The sequence below is a fragment of the Ambystoma mexicanum genome, chromosome 1p, assembly GCF_040938575.1.
Source record: "Ambystoma mexicanum isolate Mex_15411 chromosome 1p, UKY_AmexF1_1, whole genome shotgun sequence".
Lineage (NCBI taxonomy): Eukaryota > Metazoa > Chordata > Amphibia > Caudata > Ambystomatidae > Ambystoma > Ambystoma mexicanum.
In genome coordinates this window covers 1,040,792,363-1,040,816,288 of record NC_090921.1, presented here as the reverse complement: position 1 = coordinate 1,040,816,288, position 23,926 = coordinate 1,040,792,363, and the positions used below count along the sequence as shown (strand labels likewise).

Below are 23,926 nucleotides of genomic sequence, written 5' to 3'. Positions count from 1 at the left end.
TTTGATTTGCTCACTGCAGGGGCGGGAAAGTGACTTTACGCATTAGAGAAACACACTGCCGGTATCATGTTGTCCATAGAAGACATTAAAAGTTTATTCACAGCTCTAATGGGAGAATGGTCAGACAAGCTTTGGAGGAGATTGGGGTATCCGGGAGTTCAGTTCTATTCAAATGTCACGATGGAGCAATTTTTTTTATAAGTGCAGGATGCAGGTATGGGGGGGCCCTCCAGATTATGTATCTTGATGCGCCAGATATAAATTCTGTTTTAGCTGAAACTATGAAGTTGGATGATGATCCTGCTGCACATATCCAGTTAATTTAGGAGATGTGGAGGGCAGAGACAGCAGAAGCGTTGGACAAAAATGTGATTTTCTACCACATAATAAAGAGGGGACACCCAGAGGAAATCCAGCATGATCTATATAAATTGATAGTGATGGAGGCCAAGACTTGGCTGGAAATTCAGGCCCATATTGTGCATTTTTGTAACAGGAGACAACAATAGGAAAAGGAAAGTATAGAGTAGGCACAAAAGGCAGAGGCCAAGCTTGTCCATAGAAAGTTAGCAAAAATCTGTTTGAAAGGGGCAGTGATTACCAACTCCATGAAGGGACAGCAGGGGCAATTGGGGCAACAGGGACATGGCAAATTGGGTATGACACAGGTTTGGATGGACGGGTATGTATGGGCCCTTTGTTCATGTGACAAGGCCAAAAGCCTGAGGCCTACTTCCCACGACATGTGACCGATATGAAATTAAATATTTTATTTATATTGCGCTCGTACACAAGTGTTTCGGAGCGCGACCAGGCAGAAAGGGAGGGGAACAAGGGAGAAAAAAACAGAAAAACAGCGATCTTACTAGGCCCAGTGACATTTAAGAAAGCGCAAGTGTATGGGAAAGGAAAATGGGGGAAAAGTGCAAGGAACTTTTATGCAGCTTTGCTGAAATGGAATCTGTGCATTCTGCAACCGTGTACCACATTAAAAATGAAACTCCTTTGCCTGGTTATTCAAAAGGCAGGCTGGAATGAAGGACTTGCTAATAATAATTGACATAATCAGCATGATGGAAAAATGAAGAAAAATGCTAGATGTAAAGCAGATCTAATGGGAAAGGCGCAGCATACAAAAGCACTATATTGTTTTCTGTTTTTCTATTCATAAGAACTGACTTAAGGCTGTGCTGGGACACACAGGAAGACCTTTTCCCCATCCGCTCACAAGGGTCAAACACTCCTTCACCTCTCTATTTGGTCAAACCCTGTTGAAGGTCAACAGAAACAGGAAGGGGTCGGAGCTTGTGCCTGAGATGGAGGTTTATTGGGGTGGAAGGACCACATATGAGTAAACAAAAATGCAGCCCATGGACCTGAACTTTCTAAAATACTTAACATTTTAATTCAGTTTGTTGTGGAGTGCTAGGCTGGCTGACAGTTGACATGCAACTGGAGAATGGCACATGATTCAGGGGGTTGAGTTATACCCCCTGCTCAAGGAGATAAGGAAACACATGTTCAGGTCATTTAAGTGGATTTATTGCAGACTTAGTCAACAGAAGGCAGATAACAAAGCCTGCATCTATGTTTTGTGTACAGAAATGGTTTATTAAGTGAAAAAGTATGCATGTAATTAAAAGGGCTCCATAGGATTCTGTGGAAAATCACATTTTGCTCATAAACTGGGGAACCATAATAGATACAGAGATGGTTCTGGATAGCACAGGAAATGCCCTATCTGTTTACAGGAATCCCCTCAAAATCCGACCTTGGAAAACAAAGTTATAAGACAAAATACGATTGCAGATCGTAGAGCAAGGTATGTTGTAGCTAATGGAATCAAATACCTGCCTGTAATCTAGCATGAGCTCTGCTGTAATTCTTTTTGGAAAAATCACAAAAATGTATCATTCGAGTAGGCAATCACCTGCCGACACCAGGCATGGTTCACTGCGATCGGCATGATCAGACCAGTTTAGAAATTATATGGGCTGTGAACCTTATTAGAAAATCAGAGAAAAGGGTCATGTTGAATTCTTTAACTTCATATTTAAATGTTCACAAATGCAATTTCAGATGGGTGGAGCGAGAACTCCCAGAAATGGTGCTGCGGACCTGAGAACCAATCGGAGGGAAGGGACTAGACCTTCATGTGCAATAACTATAGATGCCCTATTAGAACAATTAACCAATGAGCTGTTACACTGTAATTTCAGATATTTTGGGGGGTGGCTAGGAGGATTGAAAACTGTACGCACAGTGGGGAAAAAGAGAGATCAGACAAGAAAGGGACTAAGACTTCCAGGAAGAAAGGAGGAACACTAATCTGGAGAGAAGCAGGAGAGTTAGGGTCTGGAGATCTGGAGAGAATGACTAAGGCTGGAGTGGCTTCTGAACAGAGACAGACGGCAGGATTGAGTCTGGAGTGCCCTCCCTAACTGAAGCCACACCAGAAGGCAGTCCATCCATGCCCTATTTCTTTCCATGAGATGACCCAGGATGGATTCCTGACTGCTCCTGTGCAGAACCCAGAGAGATTCAGAGTAGGTGCATTGTTCCAACTGAACAAAGCATTGATTAGGATCAGGTTGAATTAATATCTTCCCCCTTTTTATGGGGTGGGCATCCAGAAGAGGATCCCTAACATTTCCTTATTAATGAATAATTAAATTAATTACCACATAGTCAACCGACACTGGGGTGGTCTTGGGGAAATTCTAAATCGGCAACATCTCTCTAAGTACTAATAATGGTATAGTCTTTTAAAGTAATTTTGTATCACCTACATCCTTTTTGACAACCTCAAAAATCCTCTAAACGGGAGGAGAGCATTCAAAATGAAATTCCAAACTGTTTAACAACCCCCAAACTCTGCTTTAAAGCAGAAGGGGACCCAATGGTAAACTATCTGTGGGTCTGTGCTGGTGCAGAATAGTGCAATCATTGTGAAGCAAAAGGAAAATAGCTGATTTAATAGCACACTCTCGACAGTGAGAAAGGAACTCCAAATTGAAAGGGGACATTCTCACAGTATAGTGGTTAAGGAAAGGTGTTCATTATCTACTGAGAATAGTCGTCATTAAATGTGCGTTGTGCTAGAATATTTCCAGAAATGGAAGGTGCAGAGGGATGTCGGAGAAAGACTCTGCATGTCTATTCTTTTGCTCAATAGAAAAGTGCTACATGTATACAAGTTAGACCGCATACCAATTACACAATCATATACAATTGTCATGTCATGTCCTAGGGTGCTGCATTAATTCTCTTCACATTGGGGGTATTCTCTGAAATACTCACTAGACCTGTGTTCCCTTTATCTGTGACCACGGGGGAATTGAGGATTGAAATGGAAAACTGTACATGTGGTTGTGTTTAAATGTATTGTGATTTTGGTTGGAAAAGCAAATTGTATTTTAACGTCTTGGTAGTGAGGGCATTATCAGGAAGGAAAAGCTTTGTGCCGCAGAGTCGAGTGGCATGCTTCTTGATACTAATCACTGTGTGAATAAGGATTTTGCCTATTGGTTAAAGGAAAGGAAATTACATTCTTTCTGTCGACCGGCCTGGTTCTTGGCTTGCCTATTGCAAAAGGGAGGTGAGGGAGTACTGTGGTGATATATGTTTCAAAGACAGAGTTAGTTAGAATCCAATTCATTGATTAATTGGTGTAGCACTCTTGAGTGGGGGGGGAATGGGGGGAATGAACTACCCGCATTTAATTGTCGTCCCATGAATATATTCGATGGATAGAGGCAAGGGGAAATTCAGAAGAAGTTCCTCTGACCGCCAGAATATATCCAGAAAGTAGAGGGGGGAAGCAAAAAGAGTAGATGTCCCATTTAATGAGACTACAACATAGGAATGACAACTAAATAGGATTAGTGATGACTGACCCATAAGGTGTCAAGAGGAGCAATAAGGTATGTGGACAACTGATGACTGGGGAGAAGGAAAGATGACAGAGAAGGAGGAAGGAGGAATGAGGAATAAGGATATTGTGCGAGAAGGAGGAGGAATGATAATGTCCTAAACTGTACATTTTGTGAGGCAGAGGGTTGGATGGTGGAATAAGTGTGAGTGACAAATGAGGGTTAAGGAGTTGGGGGTCGGGGGAAGAAATTAGGATGTCCTAAAAATGGATGATGTACGAATAGCAGGAAATAAATAGAAGGGTGCTTTCCCTGTACCTCTGTCGCACAAATCATTCAGTGCATGCACGTGCCACCAAACCTATCACAAGACAGTACTGCAGTAAGCGGACAAAGGCCACCCATGTGTGCAGTGTGGTTTTCACATTAAGGTAAAATTGGGGTTAAGGACTACTTGGAGTAAGTGCGAGCGGGTCAAGGAGCTGGATAACTGACAGGCGCTGTTGGCCTTATGGAACAGGTTTGCGGGATGCTAACTCCATGCTAGAACATTGAACCTTTTGCACAGGACATACCACTGTCCAAGTAAACTGAACAGCAATAGCTCACCTATCTAGATAATGCTAGAGACAGATGTTTCTGGTTGTTCTGTCTATGAATGTTTTCTTTTGGATAAAGGTTAAAAATTGGCTGATAACATGTTAAAGCTTGTTGTATAGTGCCAATTGAATCAGTGGTCCTGATCTTTTAAAGCATGAAGAAAATCCAACAAACATAGGGTTATTCTTCACACACTGAATAAAAAACGGAAAGTGGAAGGTTGACAATCATGCCAATCGCTCCATTCGGACTCATTGGATAGATTTGCTACTTCTACAGCCATCTGGATACAATGTGATGTGTACAGCAATGTCAAAACAGTCAGTCATGTGGAGCACATTTTGGTCTTAGAGAACTCCGTTAATAGCAACACATAGTCACTGTGAGATGGGCTGCTAGGTTCTAAGCATGTGATTGGAGGATAGCTCAGGGGCAACGCGTTTGTCTTGTAAGCTAGACAATGCATAACAATACAGGTTTGATTCCCAGTCTCGCGCTTCGAAACTGGTCTCCGGTATTAAGTCTGTTTATAAAAGAACAATTATTGTTCTAATGTATTACCAAAACTGCAAAGTATGTGGATAGTAATCCATGCTATTTTTGATGATGACTTTAAACGAGTCTACACTCCAGCATCTAATTGAGGGTATATTGGGTGCACAGGTGCAAAATGTTTTGGAGTGTCTACCTGGCTTCCACTCACTGGACACTGCCTTAGCCCAGGATTGGTTTTTATTAAATATAAACTCCCATGAGCCATGGTTTGGCCTTGGGATCTCCTACTTCATAATTACTCTAATTAATGTTGAGAACATTGGCCCGCTGCTCCTCACTGTGGTTTCTGTTCTATGCTATTAAGTGCACTAGTTTAGGGCTCCCTATGCTATGTTCTGGTTAAAAGTCCACCTTTTATAGGTGCTCCTTACAATATGCCACCCCTGCCTTATAGAGACTGTTTGTTACATTACTGCTGTTTGTTTTTCTTTCCTGGTCCAGCTGCCAGCCGCCAGATGCCGTAGTTTGGCCGGAAGATGTGGAGCAGGTCAGCAAGTTGGCAAAGATTTGCCACAGTCTCAACGTTCCCATTATTCCCTTTGGCACAGGCACCGGATTAGAGGGTGGCGTTTGCGCACTGAGGGTAAGATGGTAAAATGTGGGCCTCATCTGGCATGTCTGAGAAAGGTTCCTCATCTCTGCCAATGGTGGCATATAATAAACTATTGCATCTTCCTATTTACCTGCCAAACACAACAGCTGTCACCTCCACAATGTTCACTTATTGCCAATAATGTCCATTCTTGGGCACAATACATGTAAAAAGTTAAATTATAACGGTTCACCAAACATTTGATACACTTTTGCTGCTTTTTCCGTGATGCCACACATCACCAAGCCTCACACTGGCACAGATAATCCCATTTTTAAGACTGTTTCATATTGGTACAGGCAGAGAGATTCCCCTCACACTGGCCCGCTAACTCTTATGCTAGCACAGGCAGAGAAGGGTAAACTCACTGTGAGGTCTTCTCTCTCTGTGCCATTGTTTGGGATTGTCTCACCCAGATCCTGAGTGAGTGTAATTTACCATAGCTCTCGATTGGGCCGAATCAGCATGAGAAATTTTTTCTACAATATTATTGGCATCCAATCACTGATTTTAATTTTGTTTTTCACTTTTCTTTGTAAATGTGATAGGGCCTTCAGTAAGCAATGAGTTATTGTAAAGTGTAGCTAATTGTCTCCCAGTTTTCTGATGTTATCATCTTTACTCTCCTCAGTGTCTTGTTGTATTACGATGTAGGCCAATTCCTTGCTTGCAGCGATGCAATGACACCTATCTCTTGACTTTTTAAAAAACGCTTAAGTACTTCTTAAATGCTAATAACCTGCCATTCAACCAGGTATAGACCATCCAGTTAGAAGAGGCCCAGTGAACCAGGTAAGGATGTTAGGAAAGGGGACTAGGAGACGAGTGTGATGCTGGAAATGCATCGGAGGGACAGGGCCTCCGAATCCTTGTCCTTTATTGCTTTTTATCATGTGTTCTGACTTGTTTTCTGTGCAGACCCTTGGGATACCCTTATGGCACCGATGGTTGAGAGTACGACCCTCTACTCCTAGCGTATGTTTTTGGGCACCTCTGTGTGGCCCACAGAGAAGGGTATGGGCTGGTGGCAGCTCCGTGCTGAATTGACAGGTGCCCTGAGCGTCCTCCATTTTGGGATGCCCAGGCTCTGTCATAGGAATTGGTGGATTCCTGATGGAGACAAGATGGTCCCCTTGGCCTCTTGCCCTCCATCACCTGTTACCTTGTTTCCCAAAGTCCCGGGAAGCCCTGACTCTGTCCCTTCGCCCTAACTGGCTGTTGGGTGGAAGTTCCATATATGGTTGTGTGGGGAAGTGCAGACCAGACTGGCTGGAGCCTTCCCAATGACTGTATGTTGTGGGTACGCCCGTGGGGTGGGACCTCGGTGAATGGAGTGTATGACAAATATGCATTCCGTATTATGGGTGTCTAGTATCTGGTGTTTGACTCAATGACTGAGACAGCCCTGCCCGAAACTGGTATGAATGCAGTGTGGAGTTTTGAATGGTGCAATACTTGTCCGAATCCACATTCTGTGTTGTGAGTGTCAGGATGGAGAAGAATGGCCTGAATGCACCATGCGTCTGATTGCCTGCCTGACTGCCTGAATGCCCTTCTGAATGATTGGCTGCCGAGTATGACCCAGCATAGTGAATGGGAGATCAACTAGTATATCCGGGGGCCTCTTACTGCTAGAAATCGTTCAGAAGCTGAAGTTGATACTTGATGCTTGCTCTCGAAGCTGAAAGAAGGTGAACTGCTATTCCCTTCATCGTAATCTGAAAGCTGCTTTGCCTTCAAGAACTGATCCAAGAGAGGCCCTGGTAAGGAGACCTCTTCCCGAGCTATGAGGGACCATTGTGCACCAGCTGATCTTTGCCAAAGCTCCCTGGTAGACAGACCTACGAAAGGTTGCCGACCGGAGAAGGGGACTGCCGAGGAGAACGAAGAGAAGCACCGGACAGCCGTCCACCGTTGCCGACCGCCTTCACTGATCAGACCGCCGTGCTGCTATTTGCCTAAGAACATTTTGATCCAAGGACTCCATTGTTCATCACTGTCGACCGCTTTCGTCCTGCGGGAGAAAGTCAAGTCTGTGGACGACCGAGGAGAATCCGCCGGTGGGTTTCTCGCCACCCGAAGACCTCAGAGACGCTGACGAAGCTACTGAAGCCAGCCGTGGTCACGTCCCGCTCGCTGACGCGAGACGCTGGCGACCTGAGGCCCTTGCTGGGCCCCAAGTTCTTCATAGACTCTTTGCGGCAATGAACACTCGTCGTCTAGGTGCACCGCATGCCTCTTCTTCACAGGACGTTCACAAGCTTTCGTCAATGAGCACAGTGAAGATTGAAGCTGCTCCCTCCACAACAACGTTCACCCTTTCTTCACCGAATCTCAACGACCCGCGGCTCCTGCCTTAAAGGGAGGGTGCTGGAGAAGGTCCTGTCGACGGCTCACCGAAGAACTCTACGAAACCACATACTTTGGAGCGGTAGAACTTTTACAGAAGGAGATAAGACTCAATAGACAATATTTGGACTGGGCTTGTAGTGCATCTTCATTTACATGTTGCCCAGGTGGGGGGATCCTCATACAGAACTGTGCCTAGTGGTAGGGGCCCAGTATTCTGCCAATTGTCTAACCAACTTGTTTTCCTCCTAAGTCTATGGTTGATATTGTTTTACTGTGTTGATTTGTATGCTATTTGGGGCTGTTAGCTGTGGTCGCATTTTAATGGAATCGGAGTAATCGTGGTACATCTAGAACTGTATATTTACCATTTTAGAATTGTCGGTGCACAAAGTGTGTTATTGTGCATATAACGTGAACCTTATTTATATAAAGAGCTCTGTTTTAACTAACATAGTGTGCGGACATTCCTTTGTGGGTGCTTGGGGACTACACTGTTCTTAAGAACCAGCGTGCATCACCTTCTGAGAGCTAAGCCTTGATTGCTCGTCCATAGCTACCAAAATAGGGAATCTTTGCTGGGGTGCTCTGTGCTTTTACTCTGCCATATAGAGAGCAGGAGTACAGACTCCCCTCTCCAGTCTTTACAACAAGACCCTTAACTTTACATCTAAAATGGAAGACGAATTTCCACTGGTAGCCTGAATCTGAAATGGAAGACCAAAGTTTTGACCCGCATAAAGTGGGTGTAACTGGAAGATTTTGTTCTGGGAATAGAGTGACCTAGGAGAAGAGTACATGTTGAATGTATTCTTGAGGTACTGGCTAAACTTTAAATCTTTATGGTCAACTTAAGCACTTTGAATATGAATCGAACTACTAGGGAGCCAGTGTAGACGTCTGAGAATGAGTGAGACACGGGAACGTCTGGGGGTGTTGGTGACTAATCTTGCAGCGGTATTCAATGAGACCTGTAAACAAATTATAAATTTCTGGAGTCTTCTAGCAGTAAGGCCTTTCTTTAATGTACATATATGCTGTAATGTAATTTTGCTCAATGCTGCTACTAAAGCTTGGGATTGCACAAGAGTTGTATGATTTTTATTGCATGGTTTTGGAAAACCAGATACCAAATACACATGAAATAAACCTGTTGAATAAATAAATGAGTAGAATACCAGTTCTGGACAATATTAACTAATTTGATCGACAAACAATAGTATATCAATACATAAGAATATATTTGTATCAAGTAAAATCCAGTTAATTATGCACTTCAATTAATTTAATTTATGTATTAAGTGCCTTGACAAAGCCCAAGAAAGGGTGAAACAATGGCACGTGTGGAGAAATGTGGGCACAAGTTGATTTAAGAATGATGCAATTTCACAATTTCACTTAACAAGTCACTACGGACACAAGTTCAATAATGAATTACACTAAGTGAAGAATTTCTCTTTTGTATGATGAATGTGGAAATAATTGAATTCAAATATAAAATTGTATAAACGCCAACAAGTGTGTACCTGTGATTCTGTGAGGACTAGCAATTTTAATGTGCATAGGCTCACATAGGACAACCCCTTTCTCAAATAACCCACATAGCAGGCCGACAGGTGAATATCGATCTCTATGGTGCCATGCAGCCACTGACCTCCAACTAATTTGGACGAGTCGGGTATTAAGTGAACACTAGAACAGAAAATAACAAACAGATCAACAGTGGGTAGAGGGCACAGACTGATAATATTCACCAGAAACAAAAAACGTTTACATAAATTAGTAGAATACCAGTTCTGGACAATATTACCTAATTTGATCGACAAACAATAGTATATCAATACATAAGAATACATTTGTAACAAGTAAAATTCAGTTAATTATTCCCATCAGTTAATTGCATTTGAGTAGTAAAATAATCTATAGGATTTATGGGGAGACACCGACAGACAGCATGGACTTAGTGCTTAAACGGCTGTGAGTATGTTTTAGTTTGTCATAACCAAATCCCACTCTTTATTGGTCTTCTGAATAATAGGACAGAGTGAGAATTAATTTGACACTCTTGTTTATAGAGAAATTAATTTACATAGCAGTCCACCTTTGTTCATTTGTAGATGCAAGGTAACTTATTTAAATATGTATTTCTTTGCTGTTCACTGTAGAAAAGCTGCTAGAGACCAATAATGATGTGCATGTCAATTGATTTTACCAGGTGACATTTTTACAAAATGTCTGGATTCCGGGGTTTCCACAAAAAGATATGGCATTTCATTGAAACTAGTCGATGGTTTTATTGTGCTTTTCCGGTGCAGTAGCTGCAACTTAAGTCCAGTTTTGCTGGGAAACAAAACCTTGTGTAAATATTCTATAGTGTTCTTTAAAAAATGTAAGTGCTTTTTTATGAAATAGGTCATGATGAGTCAATAATTTGTATTTGGTATTAATTTAAGTTTTAATTAATTGATTTTGTTGAGATTATGTTCATTCACCTTCAAACTTCTCTTATTTTTGTTTGAGTAAATGGCATAATTTTTTTCCCTTTTTCAAACACATTTTTAATTGATATTTTTCATACTCATGAGTATTGGTAAGTCCCCTGTTCTTATGTATGCATTATCCATTTTTGCTTTGGTATTAAAGGAATGGTTCGCCCAAAATTATTATTGGCCAAAAAGATGGGCAATAATAAAAAAAATATATTGACACTTTTTTTTTTAAGTCCCTATGTAAAATTTTGAGCAAATGAAGCTCACAGGGAAGCACATGGGGGCATCCATTTTGTGAAATGGATGCCCGCCTGTGCTTGCTTTTGCGGCACTACTGAAGGAAAAGCCAGCCAGCTCTAGTAAACAAAAGCTACCCGTGGGTGGCTTTCCCTTCATTGGTGCCGGGACTCGGAGGACTGAGACCGGCGACTACAGGCAGAAAAGCTGCAGCTGCATCTCGGTAAGTGTTTTAAGTGCTATTTTATTTTTTTAAATAAGCACTAGCTGCGGTTTTATTTCTAAGTTTTCCGGGCTGGAGGAGCCCGGAAAACTTAGAAATAAAACCGCAGCTTTAAAAACGTTGTATTTATGTTTGCGGTAGCTTTTGAAGCTACCGCAAACATAAATACAACATTATTGTGTTTGAAAATGCTGCTGTTTTTCCTTCTAAGTTTCTCAGGCTCCTCCGACCCGGAGGAGCCTGAGAAACTTAGAAAGGAAAACCGCAGTGTTTTTGAAACACATCTGTGTTGTTTCTGCCTGCCATGGCTATCACTTTGGGAGCACCGTAGACCCAAGTGAAAGCCAAGGCAGGCAGAAACACAACATGGTTGTGTTTCCATGCCGCAGTGTTTCTGCCTACAGCAGCTTTCCCATTTGGGGCTCGGGCTCCCCTGGGGAGCCAGAGCCCAAAATGGGAAAGCAGCTGCAGGCAGAAACACAACGTGGTCATGTTTCGAAAACGCTGCGGTTTTTCTTTCTAAGTTTTTCAGGCTCCTCTGGCTCGGAGGAGTCTGAGAAACTTAGAAAGAAAAACCGCAGCGTTTTTAAACATAACAATGTTGTGTTTATGTTTGCGGTAGCTGAAGCTACTGCAAACATAAATACAACGTTTTTAAAGTTGCGGTTTTATTTCTAAGTTTTCCGGGCTCTTCCAGCCCGGAAAACTTAGAGAAAAAAAATGCAGCTAGTGTGTCTTTTTTTTAAAAAACCTAGCACTTACCGAGATGCAGCTGCAGCTTTTCTGCCTGTAGTCTCCGGTCTCTGTCCTCCGAGTCCCGGCACCAATGAAGGAAAAGCCACCCAGTGGTAGCTTTTGTTTACTACAGCTGGCTGGCTTTTCCTTCATTAGTGCCGCAAAAGCAAGCACAGGCGGGCATCCATTTCACAAAATGAATGCCCCATGTGCTTCCTTTTGTAAAGTTTGAGCTTCATTTGCTCAAAACTTTACATAGGAACTTTAAAAAAAAAAATGCAAATATATATTTTTTTTTTATTGCCCATCTTTTTGGCCAATAATAATTTTTGCCCGAACCATTCCTTTAAATCCATCCAGAGAGAAAAGTTTTTTTTTGTTTTTCTATGCTTGATGTTCATTTGACAACGAAGATGTTTGGAGAACGAAAATATTTCTTTCTTATGTTCATTGCAAACCATAAAGATGCATGTTTTATGGATTGCATTTTCCTGCAGATTCCTCATCAGATAGATGTACTTCTAGCGTCCGCTGCTTGGAAACATTTTTGACAGGGACCTAGTACGACTCTACATTGACCGCCGAATCCTCTTGGCTTGACCATGGCACACGTTAGATGTCAGCCGTACATATATTAGTTAACTAAGCTCTGTGAGAATACCGTCCCGTTTGGTGGCGTGACCACAGGGTTCTGGTGGTGGGCTTGGAGCACACAAATGAATGCTGATGCCAAGCGCATCGGGAAGCCCGAGTCCTCCTCGCAGCCTGTGTTCACGGAGACTGCCGAGGCGAGCAGGTTGAGAAACAGAGGCACTGAGAGACCAAAGAAACAGGAGCGCGAAGCCAGGGGAAGACGCCCCAATGAAACAAAATCCTGGGAACCAGCCCAACACTGAAGAAGGTAGCAGGGTAGTTCAGGGAAGATGGAGGCAACTGGAAACAAGTGACTTACCTGTGAATGTGGGTTTACGGTAATGTGGGTTTACGGGAGCCCAAGAAACCCGAAGTGTGAACATTGGCGAGAGCCACAAGTGTCAAGTACAAGGAATCACAAAGGCCTAGAGGGCCCTATAAGAGACATTGGGAAAGTAATTAATCGAAGAGGATTTAACCTATTACAGGAGAAAGCTCAAGAAAAACATAAAAGGAATTAGAGAAAGGATACAAGAAGAATCCCTATGTGTAAAGATGTTAAATCTTTAAATGTATCCCATCTCTTGAGGAGCGTGCAAGGAGGATTAAGGAACTTTCTTTATTGACTTTAAATAAAAAAACCTTTTTTTCATTGGAACTAAGAAAACTACCCCGAGAAGAATCCCACTGAGTTTGGCCAAGTGAAGTCTTAACCAGAAGCACAGTACTCTGGTCTTTAGGTTCTTTTTCTACAGTGGTATGGTTAGATAGAACTAGGTTTTAGACAGAGAACATATTTTTGTTTTTGGACGACTGACGAGCACCCATAGTTTAGTTTCTTAGGCAGGGACGATTCCTTAGTGAGAGAGAGAGATAGATAGGTAGTTTCTTATTTGATTTAATAAAGAAAATGTCCTCCGTGTGTTTGACTCCGTCTGGTTCGCCACAGCCCTCACGCCCATCAGCGTTCAATGATATGTCCTTAGGCTTCAGGATTCAAGCATTGCCAGGATGCAACTTGAAAATGTCGATCACTGACCCACATAGCATCTGCGTGTGGTGTCGGGGAAAAGACAAGATGCTGAGGAGTGTGTTCTGTGTCAACAAATGGACCCGAAATCCGTTAGGGAGTGATTGGCGAAATTGGTACTCGGGTGGCATCCATCTGGAGCATTGGACCGGCAGGTCATTGCGAGACACCGATGGCCCCACACCCGAAAAAAGGGAACGGGCATCACAAGAAGGCGAAGAAACATTTGCACTCCTGGAGCCATTTGTCCTCTTCATCATCTCACAAGAAAAAGATAATGATGTGTTATTTATATAGCGCTTTAATCCAAAGCGCTTTACAGAGCACATATTTACATACAATATCACCCAACCGAAATTGGTACTCCTTTATCGACCAGGGAAGGATGAAAGGCTGAGTTGGCCTTGCCGGGATTCGAACCTGCGACCTGCAGATCATGCTCAGATTGCAGCAGCGAGCGCTCAACCCGCTGAGCTATCTTACCGGCGGAGGACAGAGACAGAACTTGTCAGAGGAATGTGGTAAGATCTGCACAAACCCGGGTCCATTGATGGAAGAGTGGGAGGTGTTCAAGAGGCGAATGCTCCAGCTTTTCCAGAAAGCCATGGCAGTTACAACTCCGGTCTCGGAGCTGCAGGCAAATACGGCACCAGCTGTGCCCGTAGGTTCTGGCGCCAAGTTGGCCATGCCTGGTCCTATGCCCTCGTGCTCTACCACAACGACCGGGAAGCCGGCTCTGATGCTGAAAGGCACCAGCACTGATGGGCCTGGAAGGAAAGACTCCATCTGTGCTGACGTCAGCGCTGAGAGTCGACTGTTCCTTTCTTCCCGAATCTTGATCAGCATTTTTCAACTCTGAGGTCAATGTACTACAACAAGGGGAACCAAGCGTCTATTGGCTTTGAGCCTACAGGTGGGGTGACTGGAGGAGATGATTTCATCTCTGACCAAGCAGACTTGCTTGCTCTGGCCGAAGGATTGCATGGCGCAAGCGGGTTAAAAACGTCTCCCGACCTGGATCTTCAACATGCTGCTCCTTATGATCATCCTAATGCACAGTACAGAAGGAGTGTCGAAAGGGTAATAATAATATAATAATAATAATAATAATTTAGCATTTATATAGCACCACAAACCCTCGGGTATCTGAGCGCTGCTTATTATTACCCAATTTGTGTGGTGCTCATTTATCGACCTCGAAAGGATGAAAGGCTGAGTTTGGCCTTGCCGGGATTCGAACCTGCATCAGCGCTCTCTGCACAGATGTCAAAGCGAGCGCTCTACTCGCTGTGCTATCGGACCGGACCGGTAGTTGAGGCCCTGGGTCCTAGACACCCTGGCTAAAACCCTGTCTGCCTGATCTCTCTAAAAAAAACACAAGCTGGCTAGGCAAGATTGACCCTTGCTGCCATGCCGCCCTATGCCAGAAGGCCTAGTGGTGCAAGCTGCTCCACTGAGCTCTAGACCAGGCACATCCATTTCCAATCTTCCTGCAGACAGGGAATACCGTTGAAAGAATCCTTCCTCTCCTTGAAACATCAGCACTTGCACATCCCACCTATAACAACCCCACAGAGATAGTAGAGATCTACAATACCACTCTCAAAGAGGTATTAGATGCTATAGCCCCACTTGAAAAGAAAAAAGCCAAGAATATACTTCGTGCCAACTCCTGGTTCACACAAGAACTCCTGGATGCCCGGACCATTAAAAGAGCAGCACTAACGTCATGGCAAACAAACCCCTCCTCTCCCACAAAGGAGACCTACCTTACAGTAGCTAAACAGTACAAGCCGGCCATCTCTAAAGCCAAAGCCGCCACTTACAACTCCAGAATTGAGAAGGCTAACTCCCAATCCAAAGAATTATTTGCCATCGATAATGAGCTGACTATCCCCCCAACCTCCTCCACATAAACTACTGAGAAAAACGAAACATGGTGTAACAACATTCAACACGCCATGTTAAACAAAATAAAAACACCCTAGAACAAAATTAAGACTCAATTTGGCAAACTGCCCAAAGCCACTCCACACACTCCTAAGCCCCCGGCCACCACGCCAGTCGCAGACTCTCCACATGACCCAAACAAACCTACACCCTTTTCATTTAGGGGAGTTACCATCCCGGAAGTCCTGTTGATCATGAAGCGCACCAAACCATCGCTATGTAAAGGGGACACATGCCCAGCCAACCTAGTCAAAGAATGTGCATCAGTCCTGGCCCCATTTGTCACTAGCTTCAACAATGCCTCCTTTGCCAACAGCACCGTCCCGCTCGCCCTTAAGGAAGCTTGGGTTCAGCCATTATTAAAGAAACCTACCCTCGACCCTGACTCCCCAAATAACTACCGTCCAATTACCACTGTGCCATTCCTGCTGAAAATTCTAGACAAGGCTGCCTACTTACAAATTCAATCTTACCTGGAAACACATAACATCCTAGGCAAAAGACAATCTGGCTTCCGCCCTCGTCACGGCATAGTATCGGCCCTACTGGACCTTAATAACCAATTACTCGAAGCCATGGACAAAGGCAAATCCTCACTCCTCCTACTCTTGGATCTCTCGGCGGCCTTTGATTTGGTTGACCACAAGATCCTGTGTAAACCTCTCACTGATACGGCTCACTTCTCCCAAGAAGCTACTGCCTTGATCACTTCCTTCCTGGAGGGCCGAGCAATGAGGGTCTTCTCTGTCCAGGCCTCAGCCTCCCCTTCCCCCATTGAGTGTGGAGTGCCACAAGGATCGTGTACCTCCCCTACTCTCTACAATCTATTCACCCTTCCCCTGTTCAGCGACCTAGAAGAATTTGGCATAACATTTACTAACTATACCGACGACACGCAAATTCTTCTCCCCCTAACAGGGAACTATGAACAAGACCTCAACACCCTCCAGAAGGCATATGCACGCATCCAGGCCTGGATGGCAGCCAATGGCCTCTGTCTAAATGGGGAAAAAACAGAAATTCTACTGGTAGGTCCAAAAGAATCCCTAAAAAAACTGGACATCAAATACAATTCCTTTAGTATTGAGAACACTATTATCACAGCCTCTTCTGCAGTGAAAACCCTTGGGGTATATCTTGACTCCACCTTATCAATGGACAGGCAAGTCAGTGCCATCTCATCTTCAGCTGCACTTACAACAAAAATCATAAACTCAGTCAAACCCCACCTGTCGTCAAAGAACTGTCTTAACATCGCTAGAGCCACAATTGGCGCAAAACTCGAATACTGTAACATCCTACTACTGGGCACCTCAGCAAATAACATTAAAAGATTTCAAATTGCACAAAACCGCGCCCTGAGAGCCGCCCTCAGCATCCCTAGGAGAGAGCACATTTCCCAGGCGAGAAAAGATGCCCACTGGCTTCCTCTCAAAGAACGCATAACATTCAAGGCTCTCACGATCACGCACAAATGCCTCACCCAGACCGCCCCAGCCTACCTAGCAGAAAGAATACACAAGGCTCCGGCCGACAGACTAAAACGTGACCAATACTCCCACTTACTCTCAGTACCAGCATTCAACAGAGCCAAAGCAGGCGGCACCAGCTTTGAAGTACTAACCCCAAAAGCCTGGAACGCGCTTCCACTTAGCTTAAGAAACCAAGAATCCCTCACAGTTTTCAGAAAGGTGCTAAAAGCAAACTATTTAACTAGCCCACCTCCCAAATGTACAGTATCCTACATTGTTCCTCTGTAACCATGGAACACTAACTGTCATTAACATGTATTACTGCCTATGTATCATCGGTGCTATTTGTATCACTGCTTCTTTCATATCTGCCATCTTGTATTAAGTGAATATTCTGTAACAGCGCCACGATGCCCCAGGGCCGCTGGGCGCTTTATTTATTTATTTATTCATTTATTTATTTGAATTTATAAAGATCTTCACCTCAGGAAGCATGGCCCTGAAGGCAGTCAATGCATCGTGCGCATATGCCAAATATTGGCCCGGATTGTAGAGGCTAATGGGGGAAGCGGCAGAACACATCCCGGCTGGTGAAATGAGGGATGGGTTAATGCATATCACTGACGATGGCAAGCAGGTGGCATGCCAAGCAATGCAGTCGGGCCTGGACACTGCGGATTGCGTAGCATGTGCAATGGGGACGTCCACTATGTTAAGGAGATAGCCTACCTTCACAGTTCAGGATTTTCACTGAATGTCCAAGCTAAACCTCTGGACATAGCATTCGAAAGTGGGCACCTGTCCGCCCGAAGGCAGATGAATCCGTGGAGAAGTTCAAGTTGGCTGCCAAGTCGTTCGGCCTAGCTATGCAGCAACCAGTAAAGCAATCTTTTGGCTTCCATTTAAGAAGTCAAACTTTCCGCTGCACCTCCTCAGAGGTATTCTTACTTTTCTCACTTTCCGCCAGAGGCACTTGGTCTCCCGAGCTTTGGTCCTCTCTAGGCTGGACTATTGCAACAGCCTCTTTCTAAATCTTCCTGCCTCTACTCTTTGACCTTTACAATTTATCCAGAACAGGACTGCGAGATGTGTCCTTGGCTTCAAGCCCAGGGATTGTATCTCTCCAGCTCTGTAATCTCTTCACTGGGTTTCTGTGGCTGCAAGGATCATCTTCAAGACCCTCTGCATTGTCCACAAGGCTTTCTGGGGCCTGGGACCGCTCTACCTCCATCTTTCTCTTCCAAAACATGTTCCTTTTCGAGCTCTCCACTCGTCCACCTCCAACTCTGAGGGTCAGATGCTTCTCCAAGCAGAGAGTTGGCGGCACACTATCTCCCCTGTCGAACAGCCTCCCTGCCTCTCTCAAACTTGAGCAGAACCACCTCCTTTTCCGGAAGAAACTCAAGACCTTCCTTTTCACTTCCGCTTTCTCTCTTCCTCTCTCCTGCTGATGCACCTGACTGCTCTGTGCACTGGTCACCTGGTCACCCCCTGAACTCGGGCCTAGGCTCCTGCATGTCCAGTTGCCCTTGCACTGCCTCCGGGCTCCCCAGCACTTAATGGTCTGTATCTGAAAACCCAAAGTCACTTCCCTCTGCACTTATGAGCCACCCGTTGGCTGCTCTTGTGAGTTAACTTTACTTCCCTCCTATGGCACTTCTCCCCTTCCCTGTTCTCCGCACTTGCGTGATCTGAATTACACATGCTCTACTAAGGTTGTTACTTTGTCCTCCCTTGTTTCCCCCTCGTTGTCTTGTCGCGCCTAGAAACACTTATGTACAGGCGTGTTATAAATGCCACATCATATCATATCACTCCAGGGGTAGAGGCTACAGACTGTACGTTTTGTTTGGAAAGAGGGCACAGCTCCTGCAAGCCAGGCAAGAGGAGAGGTGTTTCGTAACCCGGATGGGGCAGAGGGGCCACTAAGGGCCAGCAGACTGCAGCAGCCGTGGCAGGGGCGTGGCATCCACTATGCCGCTTTGAGTTCTCCTCACATGTTTCTCCGGTTGGAGGGGGATTTTCCAAGCGCTGGAACGGGTCGAAGGAGCTATTCTACGACACCTGGGCCTTGCAGCTCATCGAATGGGGTACTGTCTACCTTTCTTAAGAAAACCTCCAGACAGACCACCTCCCACCCCTCCACAACAACCAGAATAGGAGCTCCAGGAAGAACTGAGGGCACTTTTATTGAAGGGTGAAGTAGAAGAGGTGCAACCCGAGCAGGAAGGATCAGGCTGGTACTCTGGCTATTTTCTGGTACCCAAGAAAGGAGGAGGACTCTGTCCCATTCTGGACCTCTGTGCCTTGAACAAGTTCCTGAGGAAAGCCAAGTTCAGGATAGTGACGTTGAAATACATTCTCCAGGCTCTGCAACTCCAGGACTGGTTAGTGTCGCTTGACCTTCAGGCTGCTTATTTTCATGCGCCAATTCATCCCAGCACAGGCGATCCCTGAGATTCGTCATTGGAGACACTCACTACAAACTCACGGTGCTTCCCACGCTCAGGGTTTTCACTAAGCTGATGGCATAGATGGCAGCGCACCTCAGGAGATCCGGGGTTCATGCATTCCCATACCTGGATGACTAGCTGATCCAGGGAAGGTCTCCGAAGCGGGTTTCGTCTCAGCTCAAGGAACCTGGTCTCTGCTTCACGGTTTGGGCTTCTCCCTAAATGTCCAGAAGTCCCACGTCATGCCAACACAGAAGCTACAATTCATTGGAGCAGTCCTGGATACATGGGTGGGGAAGCCCCCCCACCCCCAAAGAAAGAGTCACTAGTGCAGGTCAATGGTCAAGCTTTTGCAGAGCCACGACAGTCTACCAGCGGCTTCCTTCCTCCAGCTCTTAGGCCTCCTGGCTTCCTGCATTTTTCTTGTGTCAGAGGCCAGACTGCAAATGGGATCCCTGCAGTGGCTGTTGAGGGATCACTGGTCCCAATACTTCAAGGTCATCAAGGACATTCTCAAGGTGTCGAGATCTGTGGTTAGCAACCTCTCTTGGTGGGACGACAGAGAGAACATGATGCCGGGGGAACCCTTTTGGCTACCATGGCCCCAAGCCTAGGTGGTCATTGATGCGTTTGTGAAGGATTGGGGAGCTAACAGCAGAGACCTGCAGGTGAGTGGTGTTTGGTCACGATTGGCATATCAACAGATTGGAGTTGCGGGTGATCAGGTTGGCCCTGATGCCCTTTGCGTCCTCCCTTAAGGGGAAACACGTCCTCATTCTGACGGACAATACAGTGGCCATGCACTACCTCAACAAACAGGGGACTGTTTGGTCTCTGCCCCATGCAGGGAGGCACTGCAGCTATAGTTGTGGTTGCTGGAGAACTGTATCCCTGCTTAAGCTGCCCATCTAGCAGGAGCACAGAACGAACTGGCAGACACTAAGAGTAGGCAGAGCACGTCTCGCACGAGTGGGAAGTGTGCCAGGAAGTTCTCGAAGAGATCTTCGCTCAGTGGGATAGCCCGACAGTGGATCTATTTGCCACGAGGCCCAACAGGAAGTGCAGACAGTTTTGCTTGCGGAAATTCCCCGCGAAGGATGCACTGGAGGATGCATTCCTGATGGAGTGGATCTTCAACCTTCAGTATGTGTTCCCCCTGATGCCTGTCATTCTGTGGGTTCTCAGGGGTTGGGGAGGTTTCAAGCCACCATGATCTTGATCGCCCTGGATTGAGCGAGGAGAACATAGTACTCTGAACTCCTAGACTTGACAATCTGCCCACCTCCTATCCCAGGCGGCAGGTCAGGTGCTTCACCCTAACCCGGAATCCCTCAACCTACAGTTGTGGCTCTTGAGAGGATGATATATGATGCCTGGGACCTCTCAGGTGAGGTACTTAAGGTGCTACTAGCTGCACGTTGGCCTTCTGTAAGATCTTTGTACGCATCCAGGTAGAGGAAACTTGAGGCGTGGTGTAGGGAACACAGGATAGGCCCTATCGCTTGTTCCACACTACGGTGATGGAGTTTCTACTGTCACTGGCATCTGTAGTCCTTCAGATAGGCACAGTCAAGGGCTATTTATAGGCTTTGTCTGTGTTCAAGAGGTTGCACGGATCAAGGATCCTTCTTCATGATCCCTGTAATGAGCCAATTCCTGAAAGGCCTTGTAAATGGGTTTCCGCCTACTCCATTTTTGGTTCTGGACTAGGGTCTAAACTTGTTTTTGACATTTTTGATGGCGTCTCCATTCGAGTCCATGCATTCATACCCTATCAGGCTGCTTACCTTAAACGGCTTTCCTGGTGGCAATCACATCAGCTAGACGTATACGAGAGCTGCAGGCTCTACCTTACTAGCCACCTTTCCTACAATTTTTCAGGGCGAAGGCTTCGCTCAAGGTGTGTCCTAAATTTCTGCCAAAAGTTGTTTCTGGATTCCACGTGTCCTAGAGCATTGATTTGTCATTTTTTATCCTCCTCTGTATCTCTCGAAGGATGAGGAAATGCTACACAGGCTGGACCCTAAGAGGGCACTCCGCTTTTAACGTAGTTTGTACAGCAGAATTTAGGCGACATTCCACCGGGGGTGTTGCGGCATCATCCACATTGCAAAGGGGTGTGCCGGTGAGGGAAATATGTCGAGCAGCGATGTGGTCATTGCTCTACACGTTCACAAAGTATTACTGCTTAGGTGGGGAACTGAGCTGCAGGGTTGTACTGACGTGATTTTATATATGGACGTCACGTCTGTAGTCGACGAGTGGCACGGTTGCATAAAGAGGCATCGATAATAATAATAATAATAATAATTTGGCATTTACATAGCGCTACGAACCCTCAGGTATCTGAGCGCTGCTTATTATTATCCACGGTGTGTGGTGCTCATTTATCGACCTCGGAAGGATGAAAGGCTGAGGTTGGCCCTGCCGGAATTCGAACCTCCGTTAGCCGGCTCTGCACGGATGTCAAAGCGAGCACTCCTACTCGCTATGCCACTTGACCGCCTATCGATGGTTGATGCTGAGTCGTACCACGCCCCATGTTGAACTTTTTTCCAAGCAGCTGACGCTGGAAGGATATCTATCTAATGAAGAATCCATAGCAAGAACATTACTGTAAGTAATTTCTCCTTCCCAACTGCGCCTTATGGTAACTCAACGGTAAATGCAGACTAACTCTGTTCAAGCATACTTTCCTTTCAGCAAAACTGTGTTTCTTGTCCACCTGACGCTGATGCATTTGAGGCTTAGGTATAGCCTGCATGGCCATGCATCCTTCATTTCTCTGCCTAGAACCTTTAAACACTATTTGATCCACCACTGCATCTTCCTTTCCCTGTGACTATTGCCCCCATGTTTATTAAACTGGTTTTTCAGTCTGAAACATGTATTGACCATGTCCAACAGAATTGGTAGCACACAGGGCCTTCCCTCTGACATGAGAAGTGATTGAGAGTGACATGTTGTCTCGCAGCATATTAAATATAACAACGCGTGTTTCCTTTTTAATGGTGCCACGCACAGAAGGTGGCTTTGTCCCGTATTGAATGCCAGCAGAGAACAATGCTCCAGACATTTCAGTTCTACACTAAAAGATTAAGAAGCGCACTGATTTTTTTGATCTGACACTAAGTGCAGGGCTGCACTTCCACACTTAACCAAAGTCTGATGTCCTGCATGTTGCTAGGCAAATAGCTGCATGGTGCTAGCCAAATAGCTGGCAGATATTGATATTTCTGTCTGGTATTCGAGATGATAATACGCCTTTTTGATCAATGAGGGATTATTTTCATTTGTTTTGACAGGGTGGTGTTTGCTTCAATCTGACACGAATGGACCGTGTTTTGAATTTGAACACTGACGACTTTCACGTCACGGTGGAGCCCGGCGTCACCAGGAAATCCCTGACTAACTATTTACGTGGCAGCGGCCTCTGGTTCCCTGTTGGTAGGTGTTTGCAAATTTGTCTCCATAGCTTCGTGATCAGTTTGCATAGGTAAAGTGTATTCATTGGGTGTGGCACAGTCTAGAATAGCACACCGAAAGTAGTGGCATAGGATGGCACTGAGCCAGAGGTAGCATTAAAGAGTCAGATATAAGCAAGGTGAACTCTAAGCAGTTGCTAATCTACTCGATGTTAAGAGTAGACCGTACTGATTGATGGAAAGACATTTAGCAAGGTTGGTAACATGGGTGTTTACTGGCACCCAGGAACACTGCAGTGAGCCCACACATCACTCACAGAACGTGCCCCCTTATAGGGCATTTTCTAAAAGTGCTTCCGTTAGTAGCCAGTTTAAGCAGCAGTAGACGCCTCTAGAGCAGCTGAGAAGCTGCAGCAAAACCAGTGCAGACAATCCGAAAGAAGAGCATAGGAAAATATCCCAGCGGAATTCCGAGCTCGATAACCATCGGAATCCAAGAAATGCTTCTTAGAGCAAACATAGAATACTGAGCGGCTTACACTAAGCAATTCCAAGGATACTACACTGAGCATTTGGGGGCAATATATACAGGACCCATCCGCCATTTCCTTCATAGCTACGTGTTTAGGTGCAAGGTCCGGCTGGGGGCGATCAAGCACAGTAATCACTGGCAAGCCAGCACGGTAAGCACTGAAAAATACCTTAGTTGGTAAGAAACCTGGGTAGTGGGTTTCTGGTTAAGGGTCCTGGTAGGTGATCACAGGAAAACAGCTTCATGACTGCTGATATCCAAAAGCAAAGGAACAAGAGGATTCAGAAAACTCCGACAATTCTAAATAATTTCATAGATGAGCGAATGTGAGAGCAAAGGTAAGCTGCAACCAAAACATGGAATAGATTGTCGCCGATAGGACTCGCTTATTGCTAGATAACGCCTGCCCTCTTTGCTGAAGTTGCCTTCCCACAATCTCCACCTTTACTGGAGCTGAACTTCAAGGCGCCTCCTGGATTGGATTCAATAATCAGTTTATGCCTAGTTCACATTAACTCAGCAATAATAGACGCTAAGTAGGGTTTCCATTCTGGATTCAGAAATGTTGTCGTTTTCTTGGCAACTTATAAATAATGCATCTAAAACAGGATTTTTTTTCTTCTATTTTGCATTGCGTTGTCACGCAGATTACAACGGGCATCACAAGGAGTATTACATTCCGAATTATTCTGCTTCACTATTTGGCTGCCAAACATTGTTTCCTGGTTGCCAATACATCAGATCGCGCCTAGACAATTTGAGGTTCCAGTGAAGGCGTT

The 23,926-nt window shown here is 45.2% G+C and overlaps 1 protein-coding gene across 1 annotated transcript in view; it reads left to right on the top strand.

Annotated features, from left to right (window-relative positions):
* Positions 1–23,926, top strand: part of LDHD (lactate dehydrogenase D) — a 320,897-nt gene that overhangs the window by 59,120 nt on the left and 237,851 nt on the right. Inside the window, exons 3-4 of the mRNA XM_069604235.1 lie at positions 5,469–5,610; positions 22,496–22,637. Coding sequence (XP_069460336.1) covers positions 5,469–5,610; positions 22,496–22,637 — 284 coding nt within the window. The remainder of the gene's footprint in view (positions 1–5,468; positions 5,611–22,495; positions 22,638–23,926) is intronic.